General features: G+C 35.2%; 1 protein-coding gene across 1 annotated transcript; it reads right to left on the reverse strand.

Moving 5' to 3' along the window:
- Positions 1-241: 241 nt before the first annotated feature.
- Positions 242-8,227, reverse strand: gfap (glial fibrillary acidic protein). Its single transcript, XM_077212730.1, has 10 exons — positions 8,045-8,227; positions 7,214-7,948; positions 4,566-4,626; positions 4,396-4,491; positions 3,932-4,093; positions 2,782-2,907; positions 2,438-2,658; positions 2,309-2,352; positions 2,125-2,210; positions 242-1,401 (listed from the first exon to the last, which is right to left on the reverse strand). The coding sequence occupies exons 2-10, from the start codon at positions 7,696-7,698 to the stop codon at positions 1,360-1,362; spliced, it is 1,323 nt and encodes a 440-aa protein (XP_077068845.1). The 5' UTR covers positions 7,699-7,948; positions 8,045-8,227; the 3' UTR covers positions 242-1,359.
- Positions 8,228-10,680: the final 2,453 nt, after the last annotated feature.

Below are 10,680 nucleotides of genomic sequence, written 5' to 3' on the forward strand. Positions count from 1 at the left end.
GATTTTTTTTTAATCTCAGAAAGTTTTATCTGGTTAAATAAATACATAAAAAACTGACAAAGACGTAATTCTCTCCTACCAAGCATGGGATCCGCACTTGATCCCCCTTGACATGTTCACATGTCACTTCCTATTTCGTTCACTTTTGAGTCTTTATTAAACACTCAGAATGCATCAGCTGCAATGATTACTGTTTTGTTGAGAAGTCCTCTTCTATAAGCAGACACAACGCACAACCGAATAAAAATTATTTTTTATTACTATTAATGTTAGTCACCACAATACTGTGACATCCAATTCAGTATGCAAGAGTAGTGAGAAAGTTAGCCCTCCTCGGTTGAAAACATAGCTCAGTGTTACCTGGCAGTATTATCTCACGGTGAAGGTGCATTAGCAAAATTGTGTATGTAAAACAAAAAATAAGATTCATAATTGTCGATTAATCTTACACAGAAGTCACTTTTAAACCAAGTAGCTTTTTGTTGGTTCAGTGCAGCTAATTAACAAACATGAGCTTAATCTGCACAGGAAACCTGATCCCGAGTATTCCTTTTGGAATGAATGGTAAGTATGACTGTATCTTGAAACAATATAACAAGGTATCAGTCGCAAAACTCCATTAATTTATCTGTTTATATGATGGGTAACACTAATGTTAAATGTTTATAATGAATTTAGTAAGATGTTTTTTATTGATTAAAATGTACAATTAATATGTTTTCTATAGGTTAAACAAGTCAAAAAGCAATTTAAAGCATTTAACCTGGGCCCAAATAGATCCAAAAACATTGTGCATACACAGTGAAGGAGGAAAATGTGCATAGCACAGCTGACAAAATCCATCATCCCTTAAAAACTCTCACAAAGATCTTGCTGTTATAGTTCCCCTCTGCCTTACTTTAACACTGACCATTCCGATTCAAAAACTACCGGTTCCAAAACTGCACTTCTTCACCTAGTACATAATCCTTAAAGACTACAATACATTTCAGAACAAAATCTCTACAGTTTGTGCTTGACAAAAAACTATAATCCCCATGTACCCGCTCTGACCACTAGCAACATCTTTTTCTACTTTCATCTTTCCAACCATGACTTTTTATGGCACAATCGGCAATAAACTAATCTACTGTCAAGCTAATACTCTTCGCCACAAAAGAGACAAATACAGTAAAGAGAGAAGCCCAGGAAGAGAAACAGTTGTGGATCGCTTATTGTTACTAATGCAATTGAATATAGTTCCCAGGAACTATTTATTCTAGGAGAAAATAAGCAGGGAAAGTTGGCAAGAAATCACATATTTGATTAGCATTAGTGAAGGAGCTCTTCAGTTGCAGCCGATGCAGTGTCTAAAACCGATTACGGCAGATCCTTCCTTTCTGTAGTTGACTCTTTAATGATCTGTGAAAGAGAGATTGCACAGGTTTGTTTTAGCTAACAGAAAACACAATTAAACAGATAAATGAACAATTCTCTAATGCGCAGATGCCCAAACCAGCGCCCGCAGGGTAAAGTTGGCCCATGATGATCTTTGATTTGGCTTGCCATGCCATATCACAAAATAAATGTTTTTTGTTTTATTTTTGCTTTGATGTGTACAGAATATTAATGAATTTGATTTTTTTATATGGTTACACTTTACAAGATTCCATTTGTTAACATTAATTATTAAAAATAATTCAAAAGCATTTATTAATTCCACTTAATGTACATTTCAACATTTTGTATATGCTATCTGTTTGTCTCTGTTTTGTATCAAAATTGTATCTGTTAATATTATTTAAAAGGGTTTACTGTCCATTGGAGCTAACATTAACAAACGGGACCTTATTGTAAAGTGTTACCAAAAAAAATATATAAACTTTTACATAAATGGATATAATGCAACATTTACGTTTTTTGTTTGTTTGTTGTACCTCTGCTCCAATGCAATGTATGAAAGATAGAATGAAAGAATCGATAAATAAACAAAATGATCAATTATTTCATTGTGCTGTGAGAGAGCTACAGTAGTTATAGATAGAGATAGATTATCTCGAAGTGCATTCATGTGAAGTGGATTTCAAAAACTTGAAATGGGTATTTTTAAAGGTTGATGAACAGCGCCCCCTATAGCGTGTTTACCTCTCCGTCACGAGTCTCAACAGTTCGCACAACTATGCTCCTCTTCACATGTGCTTCAGGAGTCTGCTTATTGTCCATGCTGGTGTCTAGCAACACACACACACACACACACACACACACACACACGATTAAATAGAGAAATTTAAATCAAGCTGTAATCACAACTGGATGATGAATTACTCACCTCTAAACTGTAAATTGGATATGTTCTGCACCGGAACAGTGATTCTAGAAGAGGTGGGAGAATATTAATTTAATCATATTTGAATTAATTTAATCAATGTGGTTCATTCCATTTCTCTCCTCTCCTCACCTGCTTTCTTCTCCTTCGAGCAGCTTCCTGTAGGTGGCAATTTCAATGTCCAGGGCCAGTTTTACATTGAGTAGGTCCTGGTACTCCTGCAAGTGTTTGGCCATCTCCTCCTTCAGCATATGGATCTCGTCCTCCAGACGAGACACGGTGTCCTGGTAACCAGCCGTCTCTATGGCGAAACGTTCCTCCATCTCTCGCTGCTGACGCTCCAGGAACTCATTCTTAAGGATTTGACAGGATTTTAATGCGTGATTTCTCTGCTGTCAAGTACTGTGGTCTACAGTCATGACTGGAATTTTTGCAGTTCTTAATAAGTTTGGTGGCAGGTGAAATGAAACACTTACAGTCCCACGAAGAGATTCCAAGTCACAGGTCATGCTCTGAATCTGCCGACGATACTCATTGGCCTCCTGCTTAGCTTGTCTCAGAGCCTCTCCGTTCCGATTGGCTGCATCAGTCAGATCAGCAAACTAATAAAATACATAATACATTTTTCTTATTTATTTACTTATTTATTTATTTACTCACTTATTTATTTATTGTCGGCTAATTATATTTTATTAATCTCACCAAGGCTGCATTTATTTGATGAAAAATACAGTAAAAACAGCAATACTGCAAAATATTATTACAATTTAAATTAACTGGTTTGTGTTGTAATATATTTTAAAATGTGCGTTATTCCTGTGATGGTAAAGCTGAATTTTAAGCATTAATAATAATAAGAAATTATTTTAGAATGATTTCTGAAGGATGATGTGACACTCAAGACTGGAGTAAGGATGCTGAAAATTTTGCTTTATCATTAAAGGTATAAGTTACATTTGATAATATATTACAACAGAAACTAGTTAATTTAAATTATAATAATATTTCACAGTACTGCTGTTTTTACTGTATTTTTGACCAAATAAATGCAGCCCTAATGTTTCTGACCGGTAATTTGTTCCCACAAATTGTTGTACTAATTCACTTCCTCATTTTGATTGAACTAAAACAAGGGAATCATTACTATGTGGCCATGATTTAGTAAAACAAGGAAACAAATTCTTAATTCATGTCCACAATTTAACTAAAATGATGGAATGAAATAATAAAATTAGGGAATTAATTCTTAATTTGTATAATATTCCCCCATACGTCATGTGCGGGGGCTCTACAACAAACAAACAAAAAATGGTGTAGAAACAATTTTCACTCAGAAATTGCTAGTAAATTTCACAATTAATTACAAAGAAATAACTTTAAACATTTCACAAAGACTGAAATATTATTTTCTTATAAAACACACTCCAGTAATCTTTGTTTTATTCACAACTTTGAAAAATATTTTTTTACAGTGGGTAATTTTATAATATAAATTGTAATGTATTTGTTTATAACTATAGTCTATAACTATAAACTTATATAAATTATATAATATTATAAATAAAATGTTCGTCTAAAAGAGAAAATCCACTAAGGAGAATGCATGTGTGTGTGTGTTCATGTAACCTTTGAGCGATACCACTCCTCAGTCTCCTGGATATTGGAGGTGGCCATGGCCTCAAACTGAGCTCTGATCTCCTTCAGGGCAGTGGTTAAGTCTGGCTTAGACACATCCAGATCCACATAAACCTGTTGGGCCATCAGCTGCTCATGCAGCTCTCTCATCTCCTACACAGAGGAAGAAAGAGGATAGAACGCGTTAGAGAAGTTTCCAGGTGAGGGAATATAATGGGTTTTTTTACAGCACGCTGTCCGATCAAGTCTGATCTTTACTATCCAAACTGTCATTTTGCAAGCGATGTAATTGTGAATCTGTTTGTTCAGTCAAAGTAATCAGAATCCATTATAGCTACAAATAGCCAGATTAAAAGAACAGATTTGAGACACATGTCAGTTGGAGTAACATCTAAGAGATATGGAAGAACTGAACAGATGGGGGTAGTGAGGAGAGAGTGGGAGAGATAACAAACCTCCTCGTGGACCTTCTTCAGGAAATTGATCTCATCCTGCAGAGCATCAATCTTCCTCTCCAGCTGTACACGGTTCAGAGCTGCTTCATCCACTTCCTGGAATCAAAAAGTGAAATTCATGACAGAAATATGCCAACTCATGAATGATATGGGAATGGAGTGGTTCTTACTTGTCTGAAGGTGTTGAGGTTATTTTCTGCCTCTTGTCGTAGGGCAGTTTCATCTTGAAGTCTGGAAAATGGATAAAAAAACCAAAAACAGTTACCATTCCTAAAGTGAACTTTCTCACAACCTAAAAAGGATTCTATCCTATAAGTTCAACAAACAACTGTAACCACATATTCAAGATTTGTGACCAAAATAACCCCAGACCCAAGCATTGGTGTATTTTCTTATTTTTCCTCCATCAGGTATATGCCTGATGAAGGTCAACTATTTTAATATGTGTAAAAAAAAGAAAAGAAAAGTGAATACAGCTATTTTGATACATGTGCAAGTACTGATAGTGTGCGGGATTTTTTTAAACGTTTTTTTGATCTTTTTCCGTATGCACCTACATTATCACCTGCACTGCAGGTGTGCGAGGGTAATTGTTGATTGCTTACTCTCCCTCTTAAAAGTTTTTTTCTTTTTTCTTTATATATATATATATATATTTTTTAGAAAGGTTGGGTTCTAGTTATAAAAATTGTGATGTTTATTCACTTTTTTGAAGCCTCCACTTAAGCAGCATTCCCAGCAAGCTATATTTATCTCACAGTGCCAATGACTCACTTATAAAGACAGTCACTTGTCGCCAACTACTATAACGATAACCTGCAGAAAGATTGAATGTTCCCACGTGAAAACTGACAGACTGTCTGGAATGGTTGCAGGACAGTTGCCCTCCAGCACACTCCTCACCTAGATATAGAATAAAAAAAAAAAAACATAAATACAACTACAAATCTACTTGTGATAGGCTTCATTGATGTTACAACTAACCCAGAGTCCATGAACTAGCTCACCTTCCAGCTAACAGCCAAAACATTAGCACTAACAAGTTGCATGAAAAATATCTACACAGACACACAATAAACATAATTTAACTTTGATGACTTTACTACAACGCAGAAATAACCATAACAAAAATAAAGGAAGTTAAAAAAGTTCCTTACATCAAATTTAAAAAAAAAATCTGCTCTAAAATCTGCTGTGACTTCCACAGGGCTCTTCGTTCACACATGTGGAATAAGGACTAAACCGAGCATGTGTCCCATGTGTGAAGTTAATCAGGTGATTTATAACTTATTTCTGATTGGAAAAATTGGAAGTGTTACAATTAACCCATGTTACAATCATCCCTGGTCTCCCTATAAAACTTCTCTTTAAAAAACACAAACAAACAAAAAAACAATACAGTATATGCTCTGCTATCTGTGATGACATAAATGCTATTTCCCCAAACCTTATTCCTAAATAGTTATTTGTGATAAATCAGTCATGACAGCTGTAATGAAAGGCTCCCAGTGGAGGGGACCTATGGTGGTGAGGTGAGACCGGGGGGGGGGGGGGCAGGACAGGGTTCAATGGATCACTCATGCATCATTAACTGCTCACACACACACTGCAACAGCCACTCTTTCCCACGGGGTGGAGTACATTCACACCCTTTCAAATTCTTCTAAACTAAGCAGCTACACCTGACACAAGTAGTCCAATATACATCAATGCAAACAATTCCAAAAAAAATAGTGTCTAGTATGAGCATACAAATAAATATGTGCATCAAAAATAATCACCTTGAATTCAGATACATCGCTCAGACCTAATGCAACTTCACTTCTTTTTTTTTGTTACCATGGTCCATGAATACAATTTTATTTTGCAACGCTATTACTGTTCCATCAAATATTAACAAGGAATTAAATAAAGAATTACAAGTGAAATTTTATATAAAAACATATACATTCTCATGTCTGTTCTATTTTATAAGATCAACATTGATTCCAATGAGTTTAAAGTTGAGGGTTTGGAATTTGATTGAAAAAATCAATCTCTCTCATACCTAACAACGGGGCATCTGCACTGGGTGGGTTCAGCCTTTGTGGAAGCTGTGCTGAGGTATTGTGCCCCTCACTGCCCCCATAGTACTCAGTGGATCAGGCTTTAGTTAAAAAAAAGAGGCAGTGTGGGATTGAATGAGAGCCGGAATGGAGAGCCTCTCATTGAAAATGGGTTTGGGTACTATAAATTCACTAGTAACATTGTAGTTTTGGCAGTGATGTGGGAAAAGGCGCTGCAGTTGTTTAATTTTAAGAGATTATCTACCCATAAGACAGCTGTACTTAAGGGCAGGTTAATAGATGGTGTTTCTTTGACATGGCTATTGAGCTGTTTTTGTGTCATTGTTCTCCTGTTGCTCTTAGCGTTCTTCTTGGCATGTCCTGGAATGCGTGACACCTCCAGCCCAGCCTGACACATCTAATCATACACAAGTATACACCCTATTTACTTTGACAAGCTGGTTAGAGTGATTTTATATATTACCAATATATATTAAAATAATTGTGAAAAATACATATTTATAATATTTAATTTCACGTGTTTTTTTTCTTACTGTTAAAATACATTGTTTTTTTCCCCTCTCGTAATTTCTGCAGACCCCTGAACCTAGAATGAAACCCCCTGTTTTAGACAAACAAGGTGCAAGATATAAAATATTTATTATTTTTATGGGTTTTTTTTTTTTTTTTTTTTTTTAAAGTTGCATTGAAAATCCATTTTGCTTCAAACTCTGGGAGAGCCCTTTGAATGGGCATAACACATCTGTCCTTACCTATGTTTAAGAGTGGCCAGGTCTGAGGCCAGGTTGTCCTTTTCTATCTCCAGTCTGGCTTTCCCAGCGTTGAGGTCGTCCACCTGTCTGCGAAGCTCCCTCAGCTCCTCCTGGTAGATGTCCCCCAGACGACTGGGCTCCTTCCCCCTCAGCTGGTTCAGTTCTGCCACCAGCATCTGGTTCTGCTGCTCCAAGAAGCGCATTTTTTCGATGTAGCTGGCGAAGCGGTCGTTCAGCCCCATCATCTCCAGCTTCTCATTGGTGCGCGTCCGGGGGTACTGGGCCTTCAGCAGGGAGTCCAGCCGCTCCCCGCCCAGGGACAAGCGTGAGGAGGACATGGTGGCTGGGCTGGAGGTGAGGTGGCGCGGGCTGCTGTGGAGGGACAGGCGGCCCGTGCTGAGGCGGTTGGTGATCCCCACAGACGGGGAGCCGCCCGGTGTCCCGAAGCGCTTTCGGTAGGATGAGAAAGCACGCTGGGGTTCCATGGCAGAGGAAAATGAGACCGAGTGTGGGTGAACTTTGGGTTTTTATAGAGAAGGTGGGGGAGAGAGAGGGGGTCCGATGGGGAGGGCAAAGGCCAGGGGGTGTGTATGTGAGCCCGGAATTGTTTGTGCTTGTCCACCCAGTCTCTTGACTGCCTCTTTTCACTCAATTCGGTCTGTCTCTCTGGTGTGGGGTGCACCGTGTGTGGGGAGGGGACACAGCCAGTCAGAGAAAATCCTATTCATGCCACTGCTGGAACACATACACACAGAGACAGACTGTAATGGCACTGATGTTTGACTGTTACTTCAATTCTCTCTCACCCCATAATAAAGTGCAGCTTTTTACCTCTTCTGAGTTAATTTGAAGTTCCTTTCCTTCTCGGTCACAGTTTTTCTGCCGTTCCAAGAGGGATTTTAATGATGTCACAGAACACTGGGGTGATTACATAATTCTTCATTATAATTAGAGTCTAAAGCTTTCTTTTGTGCTGATCTGGGAACATCACACACACTTTTCAGCACCACTGATCTGTTTACCAGAAAAATCAAGTATTCAGAGGATTTGATTTATTCAGCTTTACACAACTCACACGGTATAACTATCAAAAGGAATGTTTACCCAACAATCAACATTATGTCACCACTTTGTCACCCTCATGTCATTCCAAACCTGTATGACTTAATTTTTCTGTGGAACATGAAAGAAGAGATTATGAAAAAATTCCTGAGCTGCCATAAAATGGGAATAAAAAGAAGTCAAAACCACTGTTGTTATTGTTAACTAAATTAAAACTATTAATAAAAAATCATTTTCGTAAATGGAAATAAAGCTGAAATCAAATCAAATATAAATATTAGATAAAACTTTAGAAATGTGAAATAAATTGAATATAAAATGTGAAAATAAATTGAAGCTAAATAGAATACAATAACTGTGATAACTCAAAAAATCTAAGCCAATATTTAAGGAAAATATTGACTTGAAAAGCTTACTTGACAAATGTAGCTTGGATATTTTGCAAATAAATGTATCATATATATATATATATATATATATATATATATATATATATATATATATATATTTTTTTTTTTTTAATTAAAATAAATAAATAATTTAGAAATATAAAAATGTTACAAACATCCAGTCCAAAAAAAAACAAAGACTGATGACCGCAGGATTGTTATGGGTGGAAGGACAAGTCCAGTGAGTGTTGGGTATTGTGTGAAGATTGGGTATTGTGTGTCCACTTAATGTAAAGAACTGTGCACGATTGTGAACATATATTCAGAAATTACACATTAAATATACCAGTCTGTGAAGTGAGAGGAAGTATGCTGTTTTTTGTACAGTACATAATATATTTAAATATTTTTGAAAGAAGTCTCTTATGGCCACCAAGCATGCATTTATTTGATCAAAAACACAGTAAAACATTCATATTGTGAAATATTATTGCAATTTAAATTAACTGTTTTCAACTTTCATGTATTAGGCTATAAAATGTATTTATGTTTATTCCTGTGATCAAAGCTGAATTTTCATCATCATTACTTCAGTCTCGATCCTTCAGAAATCATTCAGATACGATTATTTGCTGCTCAAGAAACATTTCTTATTACTATTATTAATGTTGAAAATAGTTGTGCTACTTAATTACTATTGGATGAATATAATGTAAAAGTATTCATTTCTTTAAAAAAAAGAAATACTTACTAACCCAAAGCTTTTAAATGGTAATGTATGCAGATATAAAATTATTAAATATTTAACATAAGTATCTTTAAAATATATAACATTTTATATATTTTATAAATTAAAATTACAAAATTGGGGAAAGAAGAGAGTAACGTCATATTTCCCTGCAACATTAAGAATTGTAATGTAGAGATTAAATTAGAATAATAGGATTTCTTTTTATAATATTTTGGCCTTAAATCCTAGAGCAAGACAACCCTGTTTATCTGAAATTCTCTCTACTAGAATTTCTGAACCTGAACTTTTTCCTTTTTTTAGATTTAGACTAGTCTAGTACTTATTCATTAGATACTAGTTCTTATCGTGTCTAGTATTTAATTATACCTAACTTAAGAAAAAATAGAACTAGTGCTCATTTTTACTTAATAGTAACATTTTAGATCAAAGATATCCTTTACCTTAATAGATACTAGTACTATTTAAATAATCAGTATGCAAATAATGAATATTAATGAACCAACAACATTTCAAAGAGAGATGACACTGGAAACGGACTGAATTGCAGAAGGATGTTTTTATAATAACAATATAATAATAGCTTAACTTTTTAATGGTATTTGAGTGAAAAAAATATATAATGAATAGGCATATGTAATATAGTGCATATTAGGGCTGGGTATTGACACAAATTTCACAATTCAATTCGATTTCGATTCACAAGCTTGCAATTCGATTCGATTTCGATTACGATTCGATTCGATTCAATATTGATTATTTTGGATATCAGGTACAATATATGGCAAATTTTCTCAAGGAAAACAAATCTCTTAACCAATGCTGTAAACTATGGGAGTCAGTTGTATCATTAAAATTGTTTCATTAGCCTAATAGCCTAATATTAAAGGTAAAGATTTACTGATTTGTATACAAACAATTACACTTTTATTTATTTTTCTAATAATAAAGTTATATGAAATATAAATATTTAAATGGTGGCTGTCATAAAAACTTGCCAGATTTATTAAAACATGCATTAAATATTGAAAAACATAAAATAATTATAAAATATCATAAAATGCATATGTAATATGGTGCATATATTTAGCAAAATGCTCCTCTCTAGAGTTAATTTTTCTAGCTGACTAAAGAGTTCATGGTCACTGGATATGGTTTTTCTGAGGTAAATGTGACGTTACTTGACATTGTTTACAAGCTGTTTCACTGACGTCTTTCCTCGGTTGAAACAATGATTGAGCGATTCCATGTGACAACAAGGATTTCGA

Source organism: Siphateles boraxobius, unplaced genomic scaffold, assembly GCF_051911475.1.
Source record: "Siphateles boraxobius isolate OS27281-9 unplaced genomic scaffold, OSU_SipBor_1 66, whole genome shotgun sequence".
Taxonomy (NCBI): Eukaryota; Metazoa; Chordata; class Actinopteri; order Cypriniformes; family Leuciscidae; genus Siphateles; species Siphateles boraxobius.